The sequence below is a fragment of the Pantherophis guttatus genome, chromosome 6 (genome assembly GCF_059756535.1).
Source record: "Pantherophis guttatus breed Tessera chromosome 6, ASM5975653v1, whole genome shotgun sequence".
NCBI classification, from domain to species: Eukaryota; Metazoa; Chordata; class Lepidosauria; order Squamata; family Colubridae; genus Pantherophis; species Pantherophis guttatus.
In genome coordinates this window covers 100,809,326-100,836,531 of record NC_142068.1, presented here as the reverse complement: position 1 = coordinate 100,836,531, position 27,206 = coordinate 100,809,326, and the positions used below count along the sequence as shown (strand labels likewise).

Genomic DNA, 27,206 nt, shown 5'->3' with positions numbered 1-27,206 from the left:
AGATGGTGAGTTGAGGCCATTTACGTTTACTGATAGAATTTTTAGAGTTCTTTCCATGTCTTACTGACTTTCCTGTTGTTTCTTCTTTGCTTCTTCTAATTCCTTTTTTTTTGCCTCTTGTTTGTACTCCTCCTTCCTCCTGAGTCTCTCCTTCCTCCTCTTTCCCTCCCTGTGGTGAGGTTCTTTCACGTTCCTGACTCTGATTTCCTTTAATGCTTCTTCCTCTCTCCTCTCTGCTGCCATTTGTTATCTCACTGGCCATCATTTGATCGTATAGTTCTTTTGCCTTACTCTGCGAATCCACCTTTATTTTCCTTCCCTGCCACGTTACCAACATTCCCTCAGGTATCGTCCATTTAAAAGGTATATATCTCCTGTTTAGCAACGTGGCCAGGAACCAGTAGTCTTTTCGCAAGTCTCTTATTCTCTTAGGAATTTGTTTCAGAGTTACTATTTCTTTATTCTTGTAAAGCATAGGTTCATCCTTTGTTATTTTATAAACAATATCTCTCACCTTTCTTCTCACAAATCTTATGTGTACCTCCCGTGGAAGTTTGTGTTGTCGGGCGCAACAGGTTTTCATGGCTAAGGCAGAGCTTGAACTCACGATCTCTCACTTTCTAGCCTGGTGCCTTAACCCCTAGACCAAGCTGGTTCTCTAGTTTTATGAACTAGATTATGGACTTCCCAAAATTTTAGCATTACTGGAAGATATCCAATTGCCATACAACAAGGCAGACAATGACTGTGAGTGTGTGTTGAACTTTCAAATTTGGTCCTAATTGACTAGCTATGTGGCCTTTCACCAAGCTTAACTGACCCTGGAAAAGTAAAGCCGAATGAGACCTTATTAATATTTGACTGGTAGAACACCACCAAGGAAGTCCAGGGCTTTAGGCCGAACTCAGAAATTGAGACACAATCTAGAAGACAACAATGGTAAACCATTTCCATATTGTTCAGAAGAAAACTGATGGTTGTATTCATGAGTGAATCCTTGGTGCTGTCTGTGTTTGGTTGTTTTCTTGCAGATGTTTCATTAGCAGTGATGTTACCTAATTTGGTAATGAAATGTGTACAAGAAAAAACTGAGCTCAGAGAGAAACAAGGACTCCTTATGTTAACCCTGAGCTACATATATTTTCCTGTATTGCCTTGTGGAATTGGGATCGTAGAAACACCCAGGAGCATAGAAGAGTCCAGAGGCAGATGCATGAATAAATGTCTTAAATGTATTTATTCATATAATAAAGCATATTAACTATGTACAAAGGCTGTCTCAGTATTCATTATAGGATAGGGGGCAAACAGTGTGTGTGACTACCCTGATCAGAGACCAAGTCTCATGAGGAACAAACACGAAAAGAGAGAGATGGAGAGAGCAAGGTGGAAAAGGTTGGAGGGGGTTTTATACTCAAGGTAAGCCCTTCCTTTCCACATAGGGGTGGAGACACTCTCTGCCTCCACTGGTGTCTATATGACACACGTGCCAATGGCTTCCAAATACTTGACATGCTTGTACTCATGTAGACATGGGGAGTTGATTTCATCTTGAGGACACTTCGCCATAACAGCTACTCCATTCCATTCAATTCAATCAAGCAATTGTTATTGTTGTTGTTGTTTTCAGAAACTTCCTGAAAGTTCCCTCCTTCCCACTTTGATGTTCCTTCCAGAATTGTTCCAGAATTGGTCTAGGCATGCTATGCAGTCTTATTCCATATGTCAAGCATTCCATATGTCATCCTTTCAGCAACTTTGACAAATCTCATGGGTTGTCACAAACAGGAAGGTTAAATTTAAGGTTACATTAGCCAACATGACTAAATACCCCATGAAGCAGAAGGAGGAAAAATGGTCATAAACAGAAACTTAAATAAAGCTCTTCTTGATGTACCATATATATTTATTAAATAACTCATTCTCATGGCATCCAACTTATTCTGATGTTTCTCTTGGCAGTCCCAACCCTTAAGTCCAGTTTAGGCTCAATTAGTTCAGTCTTCTTCAACAAAGATTTATCCCTTGCTATAGACTAGTTACTGCCTACTGTCTTTCTGCTGGCATTTGTACATATTAACAATTTCTATTCATTAGAAAATTTTCTACTGTGGAAAACAAATAAATCTACTTGATACAGGGGCTATTGTCAGAATAACAGAACAATGATTTATTTATTAATGTATCACTCATTGCTTGTCTGGAGCATATGCACCAGAGACAAATTCCTTGTGTATCCAATCATACTTGACCAATAAAGAATTCTATTCTATAACAGAATTGGAAGGGACCTTGGAGGTCTTCTAGTCCAACTCCCTGATCAAGCAGGAGACCCCATTGCCATTCCAGACAAACAGCTGTTATGTCTCTTCTTAAAGGCCTCCAGTGATGGAGCACCACAATGTCTGGAGGCAAACTGTTCCACTGGTTAATTGTCCTCACTGTTAGGAAGTTAATTCCAGGTTGCTTCTTTCCTTGATTAGTTTCCATCCATTGTTTCTTGTCTTGCCTTCTGGTGCTTTGGAAAATAATTTGACCCCCTCTTCTTTGTGGCAGCCCCTCAAAGGTTGTGACCCCTAATCCTTTTTTTCACTAGATTAGACATACCCAATACTTGCAACCATTCTTCATTTATATATGACTTGCAACTATTCGCTGCACGCTCCCTATCCAACCCAACTCTTTCGGTCTTTGATCCATTAATATTCAAGTCCATATTCCTCTTTCTAACATTCCCTGCAAGTCAACATGGCATCATAGATACACAAAAATACAAACATCCCCCTCACATCAACACTAGAACTGTTTGTACATTCACCCTAATTTTTAACAAGTATCAACGATTCTGAATGAATTTGTGATAACATATTTTGTATCCAACATTCTGATTTCTCCAATTCAGCGAAGGATGATCCTGCTTATCATTACAACCTTAGTAGTAATTCAAGACAACAGTGAGATGAGAATGATTGATTGGAGGAACTGGGTATGTAGTCTAGTAAAAAGAAGGACCAGGGTTGACATGATAGCAGTGTTTCAATACTTAAAGAACTGCCACATGGAAGAGGAGGCCAACTTATTTACCAAAGCACCTGAAGGTAGGACAGGAAGCAACAGATGGAAACTAATCAAGGAGAGAAGCAACCCAGAACTAAGGAGAAACTTCCTAACAGTGAGGACAATCAACTAGTGGAACAGAAGTTGCCTTTGGAAGTTATGGGTGCTCTGGAAGCTTTGATACACCCAAATGTTTTTAATGTTGGAAATATTGTTAGATATAAGGACTTACTAACAGATAAGGGGGATTTGAAAGGGAAATGAGAGCTGGAAGAACAGGGGATTGAGATGGATTGGTATATGTACATGCAGATACAAACAAGATATGAAAAAGATGCTAAATTATATGGTTTTCACTTAGAAAAAACAGAGTTGGATGGGATACTCATGGGAACAGTGGATGAATTAATTAAAAAGATCTATAATTTTTTTACTAGGCATTGAACTGGAGGAGGAGCAGGTAAAGGAAACAATGATAGCCTGGGCAAAGAATTTTGGACATTCAATAGATCTAGATAAATGGCAACAGCTATAGGAAAAGAATTATAAATGAACAATGTCCACTGCATATAAGGAAAATCAATATAAAATGTTTTATAGATGGCATATGCCCCCTGAGAAACTGGCAAAAATATTTAAAGATAAGTCAGCTAAATGTTGGAAATGTCACCAGTAACCAGGTTCTTATTACCATATGTGGTGGACATGTCCAGAAGCAAAAAATTATTGTAATACAATTAAGATATGGCTGGAAGAAATGATACAACAACGTATTGATTTAAAACCAGAACTGTTCCTATTGGGTATCCTGCCAGAAAAAATTAGCAAAGAAAATATCTATTTGATTATACATGTAATAACGGCTGCAAGGATTGTTTATGCACAACACTGGAAAGCAGAGAGAATATCTATGGAAGGCAAAGTAATAAAAAAATTTTTAGATTGTGCAGAAATGAATAGATTGACTTTGATGATTAAAGAAAGAGAAGATTCAGAATACTTTAAGATATGGAATCAATTTTACTATTGGTTAGAAAAGAGATACAAATAAGTAAATTAATAGTTATATATAAAAATACCATAATCAGAATATTTTGTTACTGATGAATTGTTGTAATTGATCCGATGAGAATGAAGACAGAAGAAATAACAAAAAGAAGAACGATTGGAGACAACACCGAGATGTCACACGGAAGGAATGACTGATGTATTAAATGTTTGTTTGTTTTAAAAAATAAAAAACTTTTTTAAAAAAGGAAGTTATGGGTGTTCCATCACCGGAGGCTTTTAATAAGAGACTGGACAGCCATTTGTCAGAAATAGTATAGGTCTTCTGAATGAGCAGGGGGTTGGATTAGATGACCTCCAAGGTCCCTGCCAACTCTGTTACTGTTACTGAAATAATATTGAAAATGTCTTTCAGGTAGCTTGATATGCTGAAATATCACTTTCCTTCTAACTCTGCAGACTAAGTTTGAAACTCTCTGTTCCAGAAATTGAAGTCTATCAGAAAAGATATTTTCTGGCAGTGGTACCTAGTTCAGAATATCCTCCCCTCTTTTACACATTATATTTTTTATCGGATGTGATCTGTTCCTCTCCAAGATCCTTCCCTTCCTCCCGCTCTTTCTTCCCCACCCCCCCACATCTATGCAATTACATTTGCTCCAAGTCATTTATTTTTAAATGCCTGGTATTAAAAACAGCCACCACAAATTCTCTAGTTCTGCTCTGGTGAGATGCAAATTATGAACAGAGTTGTTACTTAGAAAAAGCTTTTAAGAGTGTTTAAATACCTGAAAGGGTCAGGGTTGTGTTTTTTCTTCTTCAAAGTATTATGAACCCCTTTCTCTCTTTTTAGTTAAATGTATTTGAGCATTCTGTGCCACTATGAATATATGTTCCTGATTATCCAGTTTTATATCTGAGTGCCAATTTTTATCCTGGACAACATACGCTACTGTATTTATAAACTGTAGTTTATTGTTTCATACTGTAAACCACTTGGAGAATAAAGTTATTTGGTCACTTTGTGCAAAGATAATAAAGACTGTAATCCCTTTTACCAGGGTAGAGTCAGGATGACTAAATGGAGCTGAGCATTTACTTCCTGATACCTATGCAGAGTTCACAGCAAATATTTTCTCTTTGCACCCTGATAGAGAAACATCTGCCACTGCCTAGGATTGCACTCTCAACCTTCTGAGTTGGAGGTGAGCATCTTCATCTCTAGGTCACCATGTTGGTCACCATTAGCTACTAGGTTACTCCAACTAATAAATATTGTGTGTGTGAAGCTGAGGTATACCCTTTGGAGATATATCAGCTTCATATTATCTTTTAAAAAAGAAAATTAAAAAAATGTAGTTCTGCTTATAAACATGTGCTGGACACATTTCAAAGCCATTAACCTTTCATGGAAAAAGCATGTCTAGAAATTCACCATCACCCAGAGAACAGATGGGTGAAGGACCTTCAAACTTCAGAATGCTAATAAAGATTATTTGTTTACCATGGAACCAAGGAGCGATAGCATTGGAGTTTCTTTCCAAGCCGGCCCGCCGTGGAATCTGTTCCTCTTTGAACCACTGAATGATGACTTCTCTGGACAAAGGCCTCTGGGGCCACTCCCATGCTTTGCTGTGTTAAATTAAAAAGAAATAGAGGTTAAGGCCATGCAGGGAGGAGCTGCATTAGGAAGAAACTGCATTGTAGTTACAAAATAAGAGGGACTTGAAAAAGAAGCTAGCTGAGCCATTTTTCATTCTGTTCACAGAAGGTGACAATAATATTTTGCACCTTCCGTAAGCAAAGTGAAGCTGTAATTGGGTATTAAATCTAGACACGATACAAGTCAGGAGTGGCAAGGTCACCTAGAGAAAGCCTTTTCAGCATTTTGAATAAGTCAATTTCGCTATTCTTCTCATCCTGGGGCTTTTGAAACACGAGGGCTGACTGGCACCTATTAAAGTCCTGGTAAGGAGGAGGTTGAAGGATGGATTCATAGTGACAAGGAGGTCTTGCCCGATGGGCGATAGGGAAAATAATAAAAAGCAACAGCATCTGAAAGGAAAACTCTTTCGAAGAGCAGTGGGTAGCAATTTTGCATCTGGTATTTATTTGTTTGTTCAATTTCTATGATTGCCCATCTCAGTCAATGATTCTGGGGCAGTTACAGTTCATAAAATATATTAGAGCTTTCTCTTTCTCTTTCTCTTTCTCTCTCTCTCTCTCTTTCTCCTTCCTTCCTTCCTCCCTCCCTCCTTCCTTCCTTCCATCCTTCCTTTCTGTCTTCCTCCTGCCAGCCCCCCCTTCCTTCCATCTTCCTCCCTCCCTGAAGCCCTCCTTCCTTCCTTCCTTCCTTCCTTCCTTCCTTCCTTCCTTCCTTCCTTTCTTTCTTTCTTTCTTTCTTTCTTTCTTTCTTTTTCTCCCTACTGGAGAAAGAAAGTTCCTGCAAAGTTCCTACATGTCAGCATTCCAGAAAGTCCCCAACTCCAAGTAAAAACTCTGAGGCAGGCATTTCTCAAAGTTCCATTTTATTTGAGTAGGTGTACTGGCATATCTGGGAAAACCCGAATCTGAGAGTTCTGGGTTTTCCCTCAGTAAATCGAAACCCCAAATCCAGCCTCTTCGCCCATCAGTCTGTCACACGGTCCAATCATCATCCATCCCCACTTGAGCCATCCCTGCAACCATTCCTCCTCTAGATGCAGAAACACCATGACCTTGACCCAAGGGAAGAATGCTACTATGTCTAACTACATTCACTCTCCTAAATCCCCCCTCCTACTTTTCCAGGTGCATGGAATTGGCAGCATGGAAGCTTCTGGTGCTAATATGGCTTCCAAAGCTGACGCTACAAAGAGGAACTCCCTATTTGCTTTATAAGAGTAAATGGTGACAATTGTGAGTCCTGACACTAAAAACAAAACACAACTGAAGTGAGAGACCTGCTCTAATTTCTGGTGACTCTTCATTAAACAACCTCAGCAACAGAGAAGCATATTTTTTTTTCACTAGTTTCTTCATAATCCTAGGACTAATTAATAAAATCATATGGTGCATGGAAGCTCAGGAGAAGCAACTGATAAAGTTTCCTCCATCTGCTGCATATTTTCCACTCTTGAAAATGAACAGAACTGAGTACATAGGAGAAAAATCAGTTAAAAATATGTCATAGAAAATATTGGTTTGTTGCCACCCTTAAAAAAAAAGCTCAGGGAGCACCAAAGACCCCACTGTTCAACCCTGAGTTACAAATATTCTCCTTTAAATGAAGTAGGAATGCAAAAGAGAGGTGATGAATATGACAAGCAAGAGAAGACTTCTTGGTGATAATTTTGTCCACTACAACTGAGGAAAACCAATGTGTCAAAGACTTTGATTCTGCACTAGTGGATGCAACCCACTAAGAAACACTGAAAAGAAAACCCTTGTGCTGTCTCAGAGAGAGAGGTTTGGCATATACTAATAGTATCATTGGGACTATCTATGTCCCCAGGCACTTGAGATGTTTCAATTTGAAAAGAAGCCATCTGGAGGGAGTGACTTGGGAGGACGGTGACCGATCAATCGAGTTTGGGCAGCAGCCCATGTCGGAAGGCAGTGGAATCTTTGATGAGTGTGGATGGGGAAGAAGATGGCCCGTAATGGCCGAACTGCAGAGCTGATAGCCAGATGAGGAAAGCGGTGGTGAAGTGGAATGTCGGTGGACCCGAATTGGCTGAAATCAGTTCCAATTTCCAAAGAGTGAGTAGAATGGCAGGGAGAGAAGCTGAGCGAAACCCCTAGCTGATTGAGAAAAAGAAGGGGCTCCTCTTAGAAGGAAGGGGGGATGTTGCCGCCCCCCCCCATGATAGCAGCGGCAAGGAGATTGTGGAGCTTTTTTCTAAGACACACAAGGATAGAAGATAGAAAGAGAGGGATACTGGTTGCTAATTAGACAGAGTGGATCTGGATCAGGAGATTTTCATGGGACTGCACAGGAAAAGTTGGATAGTTTGAAACAGTGGTGGGTTTCAAAAATTTTTACTACCAGTTGTCCACCCTCTTCTTAAAAACTTCCAGTGTTGGAGCATTTACAACTTCTGGAGGCAAGTTCGTTCCACTGATTAACCAACCAACCCCAATCTGGAGCAGGGGGTTGGACTAGATGGCCTCCAAGGTCCCTTCCAGCCCTAGATTGCTGTCCTGTTTCAAAGCATCTTCTGAAGCCACATCTAGTGCCAGGATTTGTGGTCCGTCCTTCCTCTTCTCTCCCTCTCTCTCTCTCTCTCTCTCTCTCTCTCTCTCCCTCCCTCCCTCCCTTCTTCTTTCTTTCTCTTTCTTCTTTTTTTGTTTCTCTTTCTCTCTTTCTCTCTCTCTTTTCTCTCTTTCCCTTCCTCTTTCTCTTTCTTTCTTTCTTTCTTTCTTTCTTTCTTTCTTTCTTTCTTTCTTGTCTCTCTCTTTCTCTCCCTTCCTCTTTCCTTCTTCCTCTTTCTTTCTCTTTCTTTCTTTGTATCTTTCTCTTTCTTTTTCTCTTTCTTTCTCTCTCTCTCTCTCTCTCTCTCTCTCTCTCTCTCTCTCTCCCTCCCTCCCCTCCCTCCTGAAATGCCAGCAAAACCCACCCTCTGCTCCTAAAGTGGTCTAGGGCAGGGATCTTCAACCTTGGCAACTGTAAGGCTTGTGGACTTCAACACCCAGAGTTCCTCAGCCTGAGGAACTGGCTGAGGAACTCTGGGAGTTGAAGTCCACAAGTCTTAAAGTTGCCAAGGTTGGAGACCCCTGGCCTACAGAACAATCCACATCACTAAAAAAACCCCAAAAACAATCCACATCACATCTGTTTTAGGAGAGGAGGTTCAATTCATTGCCCAATTAAAGACTGAAATGAGATCAAACCCAGGCACAGAGAAACAGCCAGGTTGAAGGCCGGTACTTTTAGCGCCCAAGACAAACCGCTCCTCAGCCCCAGCCATGCGTTTTCAAGCCTGGGCTGCTTGGAATGAAAAGCTATTGCAATAGCCTGGTCTTGAAAATGCATGGCTGGGGCCAAGGAGCGGTTTGTCATGGGCGCTGGCTTGCCTTCCCTTCTACCACCAGCCATGGGAGGAAGAAGGTAAGGTTGCGAGCCCAGTGGGGTTGGTGGGGGGACCGCGGCAAGCTAGGCCCCAGCAGCACGGCCTGGAATGAAGCCGGACCAGGCTGTGGCAGCTTAGCCAGCCACGCGAGCCCAGTGGGGACGGTGGAGGGGACACAGCAAGCGATGGGGATGGAGGGGGCTAGCACAACTCACATGCTTGCCTATAGGTAGGAGGAGCTAGCTCAGTTGGGGCACAGGGCAGGCACCGCATGGGAAGGCAGGCAAGCTGCAGAACAGACTGTGTGCAAGTGCCATACAGTGTGCTCTGCCACCTGGGAGGTGAGGAGTGACTGGGTGAGGCAAGCAACCGGGCGAACAAGAGGCAACATGGTGATCAGTTTGGGGGTGTGGCCAGCCAGCCGTCACTACAGATTCAGTGACCGATGACAATTTATCGCTACTGGTTCTCCCGAACCGGTGTGAACTGGTAGCAACCCACCACTGGTTTGAAAGTTGGAGAAGATTTGACAAATGTGGGAGATAAAATGGCTATGCTACTCTCCCCTGGATTCTGACAAGGCACTTTTGTTTCAAGGTTCAAGGTTCAAGGGAGATATCTACTTACAGATATATACCTGTAAGTTGGGAAGATAGAAGAGACAAAGTTCCTTTGAGTGACACTAACTTAGGTTTGCTGTATTGTGGATATCTGGGAGCCTAGCGATGTGATATCTTATAATCTTGTAGTGGTGGCAAATAGAGGTTATATACAACAGCAAGAGATATACTTGAGGTCCTAGTGCATAGACACATAATGAAATTTTTAAAAAATACTTTTGGTGAAGACTTAAACCCAACAGAAGGGCAAGGTTGAAAAGTAGTTGAACTGAACTGAACTATAATAGATTGCTAGTTTGCTGGAAATCACTGGAACCTTGGGTGTTACTATCAATATCACTGTTATCACCATAGTACTGCCATCACTATTATTATATTATTGTGATTATTGTAACTATAAGTATTATTATCATTTATATTAAGATTGTATTTATTAATATTAATGCTACCATTCTCACCTGTATTAATATCGTTAGCTTCAATCCTAGTGTAATAGAATTAGAATAAGTTTGGTCTTTTGATATCTCGTGGTTAACATCAATAGCCTAAACTACTGTCGGAGCAGTGGAGTGTACTGGTGTGAAAAAGAGGTGGGAGTGTTGGATAAAGTCTAATTTTGTGGAAGAATTCTTAAAGATGACAAGCACTATGAACTTAACTAAGGTAGGGACGGGGAGGAGACCAGCTGCCCAGACAGCATCCGCTACATCAAGCCCATTAACATGGAGATCGATAGAAGACATGGTTCAAAGGGAAAGCTCCAACTCTTTTAAAGATCTGCAGGCTATGCTGCAGTCAATGCAGGAAGTGATGACAAAGAACCACAATGAAATGAAAAAAGAGATAGGAGAGGTAAGAAATTATACAGGAGAACTTAAAGAAATAATGCAAAAGATGGATGATAAATTTGATTTTTTTCAGCAACAGATTACCAGAAACAAACAGAAACTGCAGGAGATGGAAGAGAGGATGGAGAGAGAAGAAAAAAGAGTGGACTAAATGAGTGAGAAATTATTCCAGGCAAATAAAGAATTAGAATCTACATTATTTTTAATGTAAAATTAAATGTAGAATTAATGTAAAGAATTAGGAACAGAAAAAGAGGCGATGTTGATGGAAATAGATGAGACCTATAAAATCCACATAAATTACACGAGGAGACACAATCTTCCAAAGGAAGTACATATCAGATTCGTGAAGAAATTGATCTGGGACGAAGTGCTTCACAGGACAAGAGATGAACCAATAGAATACAAAGGGAAACAACTGACAGTCCTTAAGCAGGTCCCAAGAAGAGTTAGAGAATTGTGAAAACCATACCAATTCCTAACATCATTGCTGACTAAATACAACATCAATTTTAGATGGCTGACCCTGGAAGGTACAATGGTCTCCTGGTGAGAAAAGAGATACAGAGTGGAAACTTTGGACAAAGTGGAGGAATTCTATAACCAATATTTTGGTAATGAGGAAGAAACAGAAGAGAGGGAAGTAATAGTAGAAAAAGACCAAAGAATACCAACCGTGGAAGAAAGGGAAGTATAATTGAAAAAGAGGGAGAAAGAAAAAGGAGAAAGACTAGAAAGTAATGGGGAAAGACCTAAGGAACTAAGAGAGATCAGAATAACAAGAACTGTAAGACCTAGATATAAGTAGAGGAATGCAAGAAGAGTTTATGATCCTATCATTGAATATTAATGGATTAAATATTCTATTACACATATGGGTGACATATAATAGAATTAGAACAACTCATGGGGTGTGTGCTGACTCCCTGTATAAATGGGGAAAGACACCTTCAGCACAATGTGATTGCGGGGGCCCTCGACAGACTATCCAGCATATAGTGAGGGAATGCCCTAACAGAAGGTATCCAGGAGATTCTAGGGACTTCCTTTGCATAACAACGACAGCTACTGACTGGATCTCCAAACTCAACAAATATGTGTTGGGGCAAATATTACTGGAGGTATATAATGCAGTTCTAAATGAAGTGAAGATGCCATCATCATGGATAGAAGCGAGTATTAAATTGATCCCGAAAGAAGATGCTGATTTAACATTAATTAAAAACTATAGGCTTATCTCGCTGTTGAACACAGATTATAAAATATTTATGTCAATAATAGCAGAAAGATTGAAAAGGTTTCTAAACGAGTTTATACATGTGGACCAAAATAGTTTTCTGCCAAAAAGACAAATAAGGAACAACATGAGAATAATATTAGACACGTTAGAATATTATGAAAGTCATAGTGAGATACAGGTAGTATTGATGTTTCTAGATGCCCAAAAAGCCTTTGATAATGTCAAATGGAATTTTATGTTACAACAACTAAGACATATGGATTTTGGTGATAAATATATAAACATGTTTACGGCAATATATTCTAAACAGGAGGCCAGAGTAATAGTGAATGGAGAGATGACACAAAACTTTACAATTCAGAAAGGCACAAGATAAAGGTGTCTGCTATCACCATTGTTGTTTATATTAACTTTGGAGGTATTAACGAGAATAATTCAAAAAGATACGCAGATCAAAGGATTTGAAATTAAAAGAGAGAGTTATACATTGCAAGCTTTTGCAGATGACTTAGTCTTTATTTTAGAGGAGCCACTGAAATTGGGCCTGAGACTTATGGACGTATTGGAGGAATACGGAGAAGTAGCCAGACTAAAAGTAAACAAAGAAAAAACTAAAATGATAGCCAAGAACATGACAAATAAACAGAAAGATGGAGGGGGCGTGGCCAGCATTGCAGCGACACAGTGTGAAACTTCGGGGCACGTGTGCCATAGGTTCACCATCACGGGACTAGATCTACAAAACAAGTAAATAAGAAAGAAATGGAAGAAGAAATTAAAATGATATCAATGAATATAAATGGATTAAATTCGGCAATAAAAAGAAAAAGAATATTTAATAAATTAGAGAAGATAAAATTAGAGATTATATGTTTGCAAGAAGTCCACATTAGAAAACAACACAAAAAACTTTTGGAGCAAGTAAAGTTGGGTACAACGCTTGCTTGCCAAAGTAAAAGAGGAGTAGCACTTTATATTAAAAAGACAATTCAATCTAAACAAATATTTGAGGATGAGGAAGGAAGAGTATTAATGGTAGAAATAGTAATGAACTATAAAAAATATTGTTAGTGGGGATATACGCTCCAAATGAAAATCAAGAAGAATTTTATGCAAAATTACACAGGAAAATATTAGAATATGAAGATGAAGATATATGCATAATAGGAGTTAGACTACAAATCTACAAAAGTGAACAAAAAATTAAGAAAGACTTTACCTAGAGCATTTTATACAATGACAGATGAGTTAAGCTTCCAAGATGCATGGAGAAAAAGAAATTTGAAAGAAAAGCAATATACATTCTACTCAAACAGGCACATGTCGTGGTCAAGAATAGATATGATGTGGATGTCAACAGAATTAATTTCCAAGATATATAAGATTAAAATAGAAGCAAGTACATGGGTAGACCACAGTCCAATAACAATGATATGGAAGGGATTTGGTCTGCCTAATTGGGAATTATATTATCAAGCGACAAGTTTGATGTGGATTAAGGAATAGATAATGCTAAGAAATACTAGATTATTGACTCTAGAAGGACATGATTTGTTGTTGGGCTGGCATGCTTTTTTATGGTATAAGGGAACAAAAACGCAGGGGTATTTTAGAAGACATTTTATACGAGAGGCTTTGCTATTAAACTGGGAGAAGATCAAAAGACAACATTATTTAAAAATTCCAGTTGGTTATCAACTATTGAAGTATTATAATATTCAATAACATTTAGAAAGGAACAAATTGTTAGATATAGTGAAAAGGGTGAACTTAAATCTATGCAAGAACTAGAAGAACAAGGTATAAAGATGAATTGGTTTTCCTATTTGCAAATACACTCTAGATATGATAAAGATTTTAAGACAGAAGGTTTTTATAATAATTTGACTAATTTAGATAACATTTTAACAGGTACTGATGAAAATGTAATTAAAAAACTATATGGATATTTATTGGAGGTTAAGTTGGAAGAAGAACAAATTAAAGAAACAATGATTGCTTGGGGGAAAAATTTTGGACATGGAATTGACTTAGAGAAATGGCAAAAATTGTGATCTCAAAATTATAAAATGACAATGTCAACTGCATATAAAGAAAATTTGTATAAGATGTTTTACAGGCGGCATCTATCCCTGACGAGAATAGCCAGAATGTTTAAGAATAAATCCGAAAAATGTTGGAAATGTCATCAGATACCGGGTTCATATTACCATATGTGGTGGACATGTGCAGAAGCCAAAAGATACTAGACTAAAATCCACACGTGGTTGGAAAAAATGACAAAAAAACCACATAGATTTTAAACCAGAGATTTTTTTTTATTGGGGATTGTACCTGAAATATATAATAGAGAATTGAGATATCTGATTGTGAATGTATTAACAGCGGCAAAAATTGTGTTTGCTAAAAATTGGAAAAATGAGAAAATACCAACGCAGGATGAAGTTATTAAGAAAATAATGGAATGTGCTGAAATGAGCAAATTGACATTTGAAATTAGAGAACAAGAAGACAAACAATACTATAAGATATGGGACCTATTTTATCAATAGTTAGATAAAAAAATATGGAATTGAAATATGGTAGAGATCTTTACAATACAAGAATTGTAGAATTATGTGAAATATAACATAAAGAGGTATTATTACTGGATAGATTCAGGAGGATGAAATGAATGTTATAATAAAAATTAACTCAAATCTTAGAATATTTTGAATAATAATGAGGAAAGAAATAGCCATAGTCAAATGATTAATGAGGATAATAATATATAGATATTTATTAGGTCGATTATATGAGAATTTAGGTAAGCTGTAAATTGTAAACTATGAATTTGGTGAATGATGCACAAAAGACTTGTAACCAACCGACACACTGTTTGCAATTGAAGATGGTTTTATGTATGTCTGTTTAAAAATTTTAAAAAATTGTTATAAAAAAACCAATGATATGGAAGGGGAAGAGAAAAAGAATGAGATGGACATTAAACCAAAACTTACTAAATGAAAAGGACTTTCTACAATATATGGAAAAAAAATTGACTTTCTTCTTTAAAGAAATAGAAAAGACGATACATCACTGCAAAATGTACGGGATACTAGTAAGGCAGGGGGCTTCAATCCCTTCCCTCAGATAGCCTGCTCGGGTTGGGAGGCAGGGAAGCCCCAGCCCGCACATCTTTCCCACCGCCCCCTCACACCCAGCGGCAGCAATTCTTGCGCTGCCCTTTCCTGGCGGTGTCAGAAGCAGTGGGCCAGGGCTTCAATCCCTTCCCCCAGAGAGCCCGCTTGGGTAGGGAGACAGGGAAGCCCCAGACCGCACATCCTTCCCACCGCCCTTCACACCCGGTGGTGGCGGTTCTTCCGCTGCCCTTTTCCGGCAGTGCCAGAAGCAGCGGGCCGGGGCTTCAATCCCTTCCCCCGAAAGTCCAGACTTTAGTCCAAAATAGGCCAGGGAGGCAAAGCGCATGTGGGGGAGTGTGCATGTGCAATGCAGGGCACATGCGCCAGGGAATGTGGGGGGGGTCATGTGTGCATGCGCATGGGGGTTCGCATTGCATTATGGGTGCTAGCACACGTGCATGCTGGCACACGCGCACACACACACTTCCGGCATGCAACAAGAAAAAGGTTCGCCATCACTGTTATAGAGTTAAAACCAGAGGCATTTTTATTGGGTATATTACCAGAGAAATATAGCAAAGAAGATACATATTTGATTATTCATATAATAACAGTGAGAATTATATTTGCACAAAAGTGGAAGACAGAAAAAATCCCATCAGAAGGAGTGGTAATAAAGAAGATTTTAGAATGTGCAGAAATGAATAAGTTAACATTGAGAATAAAAGATAAAGAGGAATCGTCATATTTCAAGATATGGGGACAATTTTATGTATGGTTAGAAAAGAAATATGAATAAAAGATTATGGAGAAATAAATTAGATAAGGTATAAGTAAATGAGAGAGAAGGCAAAAAAGAAATAGAAACCCAGAAGTCACCTTGGAAATGGAAAAGGGGGAAGGGGAGGTAGAAAGAAAATGTTATTATATAAGTGTACATTTATGATGATATGTGTGAATATAGTAAAATGAAAAAGTAATTGATAAGAAAGTAAAAATCAGGATTGCTCGAATACCATTTTGGAAAATATTAAATTGAAAATTAATACAACAATAGAGAGAGAATGGAGAGGGATAGAGGAGAGAAGAAAGGAAGAAGAGAGAGGGAAAGAAGAAAGGGAAAAGAAGAGGAAGAAAGAGAGGGGAAACAAGAGTAGGCGAGAAGGTTAGAAGGGAGGAAGAAGGGAGGTGTGTGGGAAAGGAAGGGGAAGTAGAGAAGGAGAAGGAGAGGAGGAAAGAAGAAAGTAGAAAAGTAGATGGAAGAAGGGAGGGAAAGGAAAGAGAGGAGAGGGAGAAGAAGGATTGTTGTAAAACAAGGGAGATGAAATGGTAGAAGAACAAACCCGAATATACTTAAATTGTTTAGGATGAAGATTGTATTAGTATGAAAGTTAAAAGAAAATATGTATGTTAGATAAGAAAGTACATTTAAGATATGCTTATGAGGGGGGGGGAAAAACCCAGAAAGATGATTCGACTAAGGCAGGGGTCTGCAACCTTAAACACTCAAAGAGCCACTTGGGCCCATTTCCTAAAGAAAACAAAACACCGGGAGCCACAAAACCTGAGTGGGCATGGCCAACTCCACATCACTCTCTCCCACCGACACATGACACCCCCCCCCCCAGCCATGCCTCCCCAGGTTTTGTAGCTCCAGGTATTTTCTTTTAAACAGGTCTCTCGCTCCCCCCCTCATCTTTCTCCCTCTCTTTTTCTTTCTCTCTCTCTCTCATCTTTCTCCCTCTTTCTCCCTCCCTCCTCACCTCTTTCTCCCTCTCTTTCTCTCTCTCTCTCTCATCTTTCCCCTCTCATCTTTCTCCTTCTCTCTTTCTCATCTTTCTCCCTCATCTCTCTCTTTCTCCCTTTCCCTCTTTCTCTCTCTTATCTTTCTCCCTCTCCGTCTCTCATCTCCCTCCCTCCCTCTCAACTCTTTTTCTTTTCCCCCTCTCTCTTTCTCATCTCTGTCTGTCTCTCATCTCTCTACCACTTTTTCTCCCTCTCCCTCCCTCTCTCTCGTGTCTATGTGTGTGGGGGGGGGTTGGAGGTTCCCTCTTGAATCATTTCCAAAAACAGGTGAGGATTGGGGTTTTTTTCTGATGTTGTTCTTTCTTCTTCTTTGGGTGCTTTTTACCATATGATTTAATTTTAAATCAAGAGTCATTTTAGGTTCCCAGATAAATGAAGCTCTTTTGTCCCCCTGCTGTGGCTCCCTATTGGCTGACTGCCCCCTGCTCCCTCTCCTCACTCCTCGCCAGCCCTGAGAAGAGAAGGGCAGTGGAGGCGGATGGAGACTCGCTCCGTATTTCAGAGTGGAAGCAAAGCAGCTCTCTACTTGCCTCTTTTTCTGGCCCTTGTTGGGAGGTGTGCAACTTTCTCTGCCCTAAGACACCGGCTGGGCTGCCCCAGCCAATGCTGCATGTTGTAATGGGCTCCAGGAGGAGGAGGAGGGGACGCCGTCTCCCTCATTGTGCAGCACGCTAAATTTAAGTGGAAGAGCAGCAAGCAGCCACAGAGGCAGGGAGAGGAATATGGGGAGACGCGCCCCAGCTGGTGTCTCAGGGCGGAGAAAATCATGTGTCTCCCCATATTCTTCACCCTGAGACACCAGCTGGGGCGCCCCATATTTCTCTCCCTGCCTCCGTGGCTGCTTGCTGCTCTTCCAGTTAAACTTAGCGCGCTGCACAATGGGGGAGACGGTGTCCCTCCTCCTCCTCCTCCTCCTCCTGGAGCCCATTTCAACAAACAGCATCGGCTGCAGCTGAGCAGCCCAACCAGTGTCTTGACATAGAGCAAAGTCACGTGTCTCCCGCAGTGGCTGATGTGTGCATAGCACCAACAAGGGCTGGAAAAAAAGGCAAGTAGAGGGGTGCTTCACTCCCGCTCTGGAATACGGAGTCAGTCTCCATCTGCCTTCACTGCCCTTCTCTTCTCAGGGCAGGGGAGGGGAGGGGCCACCCAGTGGTGGGATCATCCGACAGGGAGCCGCAGGAGAGGGCCCAAAGAGCCGCATGTGGCTCTAGAGCAGCGGTTCTCAACCTGGGGGCCGCGACCCCTTTGGGGGTCAAACAGCCATTTCACAGGGGTCGCCAAAGCCCTCTCCCCCCCCCCACGCCTTCACTCACCCTCACTCTCTGCTCTGTTGGATCCCCGGCCGTTCGTTTACCCCGCCCACTCCCAATCTATTGCTGCCTCCGATGGCTAGAGGAAAACAAACTGTTTAAATTCTTGCCGCGGGGCTTCAAAGGGCCGCCCTAGAGCCAGTGGTGCAGCTGAACCCTTTGTTAAATTGCTGGCTTGCCCCGCCCCTCCGCACCACTATTTATTACCAATAAATAGTGGTGGGCGAGGGGCGGGCAAGCCAGCAATTTAACAAACGGTTCGGTGTTTTTTTGTAATTTTATTGGCCCCCGGAGCTTCAGCATAGGCTAATTAGCCCTTGCTTAGATCGGCTCCCGACCCCCAGCTGATTTGCTCTCAGCTGTTTTGCTCAGAGCTCTGCTGCTTGCTTGAAAAGTGCAGATTTTTTTCCCCCTAGCTATACTGAAAAACGAAAGAGAAAGTAAAGCAGGCTGTTGGCTTTGCACGTTGGAACATTTGGCAGGCAGATTTCTTTTTCCTCACCAAAAAAGGTAGGTGCAAACAACGGGAAATTTAGGGAAAAAGAGGAGATTTTAAAACACAAAAGAAAAAAGCTCTATTTAACTAGGGAATTGTAATAATTGAGATACTATTAATTGTATATTGTGTTGAAAGCAGAAATGGTTAAGTTGTGGTTTGGAGGAATATATGGGGAAAATTATTTGGCTGATTATTATTGGTAAATATAATTAATTGATTTGTAAGAAATTGGATTGCATGGAAATAATTGGAATATTCATGTTCATATTGATTAATATACAAAAAAGGTAGTTATATAACTAATTGATTTATATTAAAATGTTGAATTCATATTAAACAATTGTAATATTACATAATTAACCAATGTGAGGATGGATATAAAAATAGATGACAATGGGAAGGGGTATAATATAGAATAGAAGGGAAAAATTGAATTTGATTAAGATTAGAGATGAGGATGAAGGGTAATATTGGTTTTTTACAAAAATAGATGAGGAATAAATATGGCAAAAAGGAAATATAGAAATTGTAAATTTAATTGAAATGACTAAACACTGTTTAAATTTGTGAACCGGCCAAATACTCTGTTCAAAGAAAATACATTGTATGTTTGTATGTGTGTTTCTAATTATTGTTATTTATTCATATTTGTTCTCTTTTATTCTTTAAAGTTTAACAATTCATTCTTTATCTTAATATCTTTATATTTGTTTGGGGTTGGCTTTCTTCCCTTTCATCTTTTTTATGGTACAGCAATCTTTCTCCTCAAACCTACCACCTCTCTCTTTTCTTTCCTTCTTACTTTTTCTTCCTCACCCCCTTCTTCTCCCTACTTCCTCTTCCTTTCTCCTTCTCCTCCTCTCTTCCTCCCTCTCTTACCCTCACTCCTACTCTAATTTCCCTTCCCTTCCTTCATCCCTCTCTATTGCTGTATCCTTTTATGCATATGGACTACTCAGAGGGCTGAAAAAGTTATTTCTGACTGGTCCTCGCACTTTTGACCAGTCTTCGAACTTATGACTGTCCTCACATTTTACATTTTTGCCCTATCTTGTCACCATGGTGAAGAGAAGCAGTTGTGAAATGAGTGACACATTGTTAAGAATGCTACAATGGGCATAAATGATGACCAGTCATAAGTGCGAAGACCGGTCAAAAGTGCGAGGACCTGTCAGAACTCACTTTTTTCAGCCCTCTGGGTAGTCCTTTTGTGCATATGGACTACTCAGAGGGCTGAAAAAGTTATTTTTGACTGGTCCTCGCACTTTTGACCAGTCCTCAAACTTACGACTGTCCTCACATTTTACGTTTTTGCCCTATCTTGTCACCATGGTGAAGAGAAGCAGTTGTGAAATGAGTGACATGGTTGTTAAGAATGCTGCACGGGCATAAATGTGAGGATGGTCATAAGTGTGAAGACCAGTCAAAAGTGCGAGGACCTGTCAGAAATGACTTTTTTCAGCCCTCTGAGTAGTCCCTATACACATAGCCATGGCCACCCGGTCACATGACCAGCTAGCCACACCCACCCAGTCACATGACCTCCAAGCCATGCCCACAAAATAAGCCATGCCCACAGAACCGGTAGTAAAAAAATTTAGAACCCACCCCTGGTTGGGGGTCACCACAACATGAGGAACTGTATTAAAGGGTCGCGGCTACAGTTATATTATGAAGCAGCAGCTTTGACTCAAGCAAGCGATTGGTTTGGAAGGAAAAAGACTGGAATATTGAATATAGAAAGTTTTGACCTTGATTTTGGTTGGCACGCTTACTTATTTTATGAAAACAAAGTGGATAAAGTATTTAAAAGCCATATACTTAGAGATTCGTTGATGAGAGTTTGGAAGAAGCACCGATTCAAATGGGATTATAAAATACCGTTATGGCTGGATCTTGGTCATATTATGTGGAATACAAATATAATGTCACTCGGGGGGGTTTATATAAAGAAGTTCTTTTTACAGATGCGGGCAGATGGCAACTAAAGACATTAGAGACACTGTTGGACGAAGGGATTAACTTAACTTGGTTACAGTATAATCAACTTCAACTGAGATGGAAAGAGGACCAAAAAACTGGTATTATGTTGCATGAGGAAGAATTGGTTAGACATATAAAAGAGAAAGGTCCAATGCATATTAAAAGGCTTTACAATGTTTTGTTAGAAAGGGATTCAGAAACTGAATTGGTTAAAGATTGTATGATTAAATGGGCACAGAATTTTGCAGAACCAGTAATGTTGGAAACATGGGAGAAAATATGGGTTCAGAATGTTAAATTTACACAATTGCAGAACTTGAGGGAAAATTTCTATAAAATGTTTTACAGATGGCATTTAGATCCCAAGAAATTATCCTGTATGTATCCTAATGTTCAGCCAAAATGTTGGAGATGTGATAGTTTAGATGCTACATATTATCATGTTTGGTGGAATTGCAAGAAAGTTAAGGCTTTTTGGATAAAAATATGGTGGGTTATGCAGAATGTTTTGAAGAAAAAAATTCAATTTTCTCCACAATTGTTTTTATTGGGTATAGTAAAGGGTTTTACATTGGATGAAACTAAGTTGATATTGTACATGATAACAGCAGCGAGATTATTGATAGGTAAATATTGGAAAAATGAAGCCTTACCCACCATTGAAGAATGGACTTTCAAGATGGCCAGTTTTGCGGAGATGGCGAAGATTTCAGCATATTTAAAAGATCGCTCACAAGAGACTTATGAATGGGAATGGAAAAAATGGATAGATTATGTGCAGAAAAAATACCAAGTTAGGAAGTATCAAATTGCTTTTCACTGAAAGTTATATAAAAATAGAAGTGTATGAATTGTGAAGAGAGAAAAAATTATAAGAGGGCTTGAGGGGTTCAAGTTTTTATAAAAAAGGGGATCTTGATGGGATTATATTTTGTGGAAGTCAGAGGGGGAGGGTTAGGGGGGGTTTGGGGGGGGTTAGGGTGGGGAGTGAGGGGTGGGTTGGGGGGAAAAGTGGGGTGAAAATGTAATTGTAAAACTTTTGCAATAAAAAAAAAAAAGGTCGCGGCATTAGGAAGGTTGAGAACCACTGCTCTAGAGCCACACGTTGCCGATCTAAGGTTCCCAGACTAAGGGAATAAATATTCAATTAGCAAAAAAGATGAAGTACCTAGGGATTTACTTGACAGCAAGGTATACATAGATTAAGGAGGACAATTATATGAAATTAATAAATCAAATAAAGACAGATCTGGAGAGATGGAAGACCATTCAACTTTCCTTTATGGGCAGAATACGGCAATAAAAATGAATGTTCTATTTCAAAACATACCGATAAAATTAGAGAAAAAATATTTTGATAATTTGAATAAAATAGTGTCAAAATTTATATGGCAAGGGAAGAAGTCAAGAATTAAACTGAAATAACACCAAGATTCCAAAGAAAGAGGAGGGTTTCATTTGCCTGACTGGGAATTATATTATCAAGCGTCAACGACCACCTGGGTGAAAGAATGGATAACTTTAAGGAACAAGAAATTATTAATACTAGAAGGTCATGATATTCAAGCAGGGTGGCATGCATTCCTCTGGTATGGAAGACAAGTGGCACACCAATACTTCCAAAGACACTATATATGACAGTCCCTATTGGGAGTATGAAATAAAAAAACAGAACTATATGAAAATACTGATCTGGCTCTCCAGTCTAGAAGTGTTGGTTCATCCGAATCTTATCAATTGGGGGAAAATTGTTACATACAAGGATATTCTAGATGAAAAAGGAGGACTAAAAATGAGATGTATAAATACTTATTAGACTATAACATGGAGGAAGAGCAAGTTAAAGAGACAATGGTGGTATGGGCAAATTTTTTTAGGTATTGAACTGGAAAAGTGGGAAAAATTGTGGGAAAGGAATAGGAAATTAACCCTGGCCACATCATACAAGGAAAACGTAGGTGGCATTTACCACCAGCAAGATTGGCCAAAATGTATAGAAATTTATCACTGAAATGTTGGAAATGTAACCAAACACTGGGCACCTACTACCATATGTGATGGACATGTAGAAAAGCAAAAGAGTATTGGTGAAAGATTCAAATGTGGCTGGAAAAAATGATTGGACAAAGATTGGAATTCAAACCAGAAATATTTTTATTAAGAATCATAACAGAAGATTACAGTAAAGGGTTAACATACTTAATATTGCATATCATAACAGCAGCAAGAATGATATATGCCCAACAGTGAAAGAATGAGAATATACCTATAGAAAGGGAGATAATAAAGAAAATATTAGATTGTGCAGAATATGATAGATTGACACTAGAAGTAAAAAACAAAGGAGAGACAGAATACTATGAGGTTTGGAATAGATTTTACCAATAGTTGGATTTGAGAAATGGAAGTTGGAACACGAAATAACTAAGATGTGTAGACCAAAAGATGATGTAATATATGTAAATATAAGGGTATATAGGGGTCAAATATGTGTATATAATTAGCAAGGTATGTTGAGCATATAAAATACTTGTGTTATACTTTAGTGTGTATGGCGGAGATAACGCCAGGATGGTTGCACCATGTCCAATTTCTTTTTTAATATGATATAAATAAAAAAATTAAAAAGAAAGAAGGTTGACATTGTCTTCTTCCTTATACTTAAGTGTTATATTTCAAGTGCCCCATCTACCTTTTTTGCCTTCACATCCTAATAGGGACCCTTTTGAAAATTCACAAAACAACCTTAATTGTTTTTCCCTGTCTGAAGTGCATGTTTGAATTTAGTTGTCCTTCCATTATTGCCCTTTCATCCTGTGCCATTTCTTGGCTGACACATGAATACTCTTGCAGCAACGTGCCTATTTTTAAATAAGATCTAAACTATTGATGAAAGTAGACAGAATCGGCATTTGAATCTATGCATCCAGAAGGGAAGCAGACTGGAAATAGATGGATGGGCCATCTCTCTCTTCCTCGGCTTCCTATTTCATAACACAGCAACTTGGCTTCTTGAAGTGGCCATCACAGAATTTGATTATGGGACCATCTCTTCTTCCTTTAAATCTCCAGTCAAAACTGACTGTGTCCTACCCATTCTTAAACAGAAGTAAACTTGTGGATCCCCCTCCCCCCCCACATTGCCTTCTTTCATCTTTCTTTGGAAAACTATCAGAGAAGAACAACTAAGATGATCAAACATATGAAGAACAGCTGCAGAATTTGGGTCTGGCTAGTCTAAAGAAAAGAAGAATGAGAGGTGACATGATAGCAGTATTTCAGTACTTGAGGGGCTGCCACAAAGAAGAGGGGGTCAAATTATTCTCCAAAGCACCAGAAGGCAGGACAAGAAACAATGGATGGAAACTAATCAAGGAGAGAAACAACCTGGAATTAAGGAGAAGCTTCCTAACAGTGAAGACAATTGATCAGTGGAATAGCTTGCCTTCAGAAATCATGGGGGCTCCATCACTGGAGGTTTTTAAGAAGAGACTGGACAGTCACTTGTCTGAAATGGTATAGTTTCTCCTGCTGGACTAGAAGACCTCCAAGGTCCCTTCCAGCTGTTCTGTTCTGTTCTATTCTATTCTATTCTATTCTATTCTATTCTATTCTATTCTATTCTATTCCATTCCATTCCATTCCATATTTCCTATTCTATTCTGTTGTGTTCTGTTGTGTTCTGTCCTTCACTATCCACACTACTGGTTGTCCAGCATCAGGTCCTCATTGTCTATAACTCTATAAATCAATGCAATGAACATGAATTTGGGCAAATTCCAGGAAACAGTGGAAGGCAGTAGGACCAGGCGTGCTATGGTCCACGGGGTCGCAAAGAGCCAGACATGACTTAGTGACTGAACAACAATAGAGTATCTCTCCACATAGATCTATCCAACAATATACAAGCAAATATGTTATTAAGTTCCTCTGTCCATTTAAATTTAACTATTCAAGTACATTGACCCATTGACCAACTTTCCTTTTACTTTTGCAAGCAACCCTCAGATTAGTTCCACAGACTCCCCAGCTTCCTGGAATAGTTTTAGTTGGGATAGCTGTATATAGCTATATACAGCTCCTATAGCTGTGAGGATCACAATCATGGAGTATGATGATATCCATTTTTTTATCCCTTCGCTCTATGCATCTGTTCCTGATTTTGACTATCCAGCCCCAATTGAAAATAGTCAGTAAAGAGGATCTTCCCAATTGTTCAGCTTTTGAGCTCTTACTTTCTCAGCAGTTCTCCTACTATTCAGCTGAAATCCCCTTTTATTGGAAAACCATTCCATATGACCATGCTGAATAAAATAGGGAAATCAATTCTAAATTCCACTTTTCTTTATGGGAATACAAACCAACCTGATTGGTGTTGCCACATTCAAGGATGGGATGGTGCAAGAACTGGCCGGCTTGGTTTCTTGTTTGATATTCAAACCAGCTGCCTGGAACAGACTACTTAGATCAGCCACTTTTCCTTTATGGATGGCCCGTAAGGAGTGCCTCCGATACTCATCGCGAGCTTGGCGAGCCTTGTGGCTCCTTTCTTCATCTGCCACCTTGGAACGACGTACTGCAGGCAGGCCAACAGGAAGGAAAGAAAGAAAGAATCATAAATATCTCCCTTGTTTTTCTTTTCCTTTCCATTATCTACTGTAATGGTCTGTAAGAAGAAAGTTAGGATGCAGGAGAAGAAGCTACAGGCCAGGCAACCATCAGATGAGAGATGTCTTGGCCTTCTGGGTAGAAAAAATATGCTAAAACACCTTCACATAGTGGAGACGATGCCCAGGTGGAGAAAGGCAATCAAGCAGTAAGTTTGGATTTCTGGAGCTTTTCTGAACAAGGTGAAGTCACATGTCAGCTTCCCGAGTAAACCAGACAAAAAAAAAAAGAGTAGATGAGCTAATTCAACTTTATTGTAAGGTTGCATTAACAGAATTTAAGAAGCCTAAAAGTATAAACCTCTCACCATCTATTTTTGTAGCCTGATAAGTTAGGGAGGTGTCAGGGTTCCGAGTTGACAGGAGAATCCTTTTTGAGGGTCTTTGTCTGTCTGTTGGGCATCTTTGGGTTCTCCTCCCCCTTATCTGATTGTTCCATGGGCAGCGTCTCTTCCCCCCATCTTCCAAGGTCATTCACACATACTATTATGCTATGACATTAACCACCTGTGCTCTGGAAGGTAGATGCTGAGGAAGAAAGAAGCTGAGGAAGAAAGATCAAGGTCAGAAACCTTAAGTGGAGCCTGCTAAAAAGACACTGAGTTTGCCCACTTCATTCTCTAGAGCACGTTAGAATGGGAACATTTTTAAAGTTATGGAGTTCTTCAGTCCCTCAAAAAACACAAGAGATATCTCAGTCCACAGAAAAGGAAGTGTCTCTAATGAGTTCTCTGGAAATTAAAGGCAAGGAAGGATAGAACTGTTTTTAAGCTTGTATGATGTTGTTACTGTTGTCAGGGTTCCAACCAATGCCCTAATTAAATCATGAGCCTCAAGCCAAGCTTCAAAAGAAATCCAGTTATTTATTAGGAGCGTCATGTCGGAACAGACCAAGTGAAACCAACTCTGACCTCACTTAATTCACATCTTGGCTCTGACCCTCTTTCCCCCTCCCCCCAAGGTGTGTCATTAGTCACATTCCCCAACAAAGCAATTTTGCGGGTTGTAGAAGTCACTCCCTCTTGTCACTGTGGGTCCCCCTGGAGATGACTTTGACATTGCCAGCTGGAATGTGCTTTGTTTTGACTGAAATGCAAGTTCCTCGATGCAGTTGCGAGGCTTGATTCCCCATCCCCCTGCCTATGGCAACTCGAGAGCAGGTCAGGAATGCTTTGCAAGTTGACAACTGTAAGCTTACAATAAAGGTAGTGTTGGTACTTGTTACTTGGTTTCTTGCCTAGACTACTTCAAAGGGCTCACCTCTACATATGAGATGACACAAGAAAACGAGTTTGGTCTAGTGGTTAAGGCATCAGGCTAGAAAACAGGAGTCTGTGAGTTCAATTCCCACCTTGAAAGCCAACTGGGTGACTTTGGACCAATCACCAAGAGATTGTGAGTTCTAGTCCTGTCTTAGGCATGAAAGCGAACTGGGTGACCCTGAGCCACTCATTCTCTCTCAGTCCAACCCACCTTACAGTGTTGTTGTTTTGGGGAAAATAGGAAGAGGATGGTGTGTTGGATACATCCATCACCTTGAGTTATTTATAAAAATAACAGTGGGATACAAATAAATCATTAAATATGCAAAATCTCATTTGGTAGCAGTAATCACTGGCCTTTCCCAGACTTGATAACTAAGTAGGGTTGAGAAATCAAAAGCATCCGGGATGCTATGAACAAACCAGTGATATACGATCACCAATAAAATTGCAATAATACAACTTGAAATTTCATTTTTATTTTTCTATATGCTGAGCTACCATATTAAGATTTGTCCAGGAAATAAGGTTCCCCCAAAGTAAGATCAAACTCAAAAAGCCACTGAGTCAGGCATCAGATAAGATGGAGTTGAAGCCTCTCCAAATGGGGCTAAAGAGTCGGTCCCAATGCACAAAGGCCAACAATCGTCAGTTTGTTCAGAAATAACTAATTTCGAGCTCTATTTCAAATACCTCTCCACAGAGTTGATAGTTTATAATCTGGGATTGT

The 27,206-nt window shown here is 39.8% G+C and overlaps 1 protein-coding gene across 1 annotated transcript in view; it reads right to left on the bottom strand.

Moving 5' to 3' along the window:
- The window catches only part of SH2D4B (SH2 domain containing 4B), a 173,825-nt gene that overhangs the window by 47,776 nt on the left and 98,843 nt on the right, over positions 1-27,206 (bottom strand). The window contains exons 5-6 of the mRNA XM_087872341.1: positions 24,913-25,123; positions 5,570-5,697 (exon numbers count right to left, since the gene is read on the bottom strand). Of these exons, the coding sequence (XP_087728467.1) occupies positions 5,570-5,697; positions 24,913-25,123 (339 nt within the window). The remainder of the gene's footprint in view (positions 1-5,569; positions 5,698-24,912; positions 25,124-27,206) is intronic.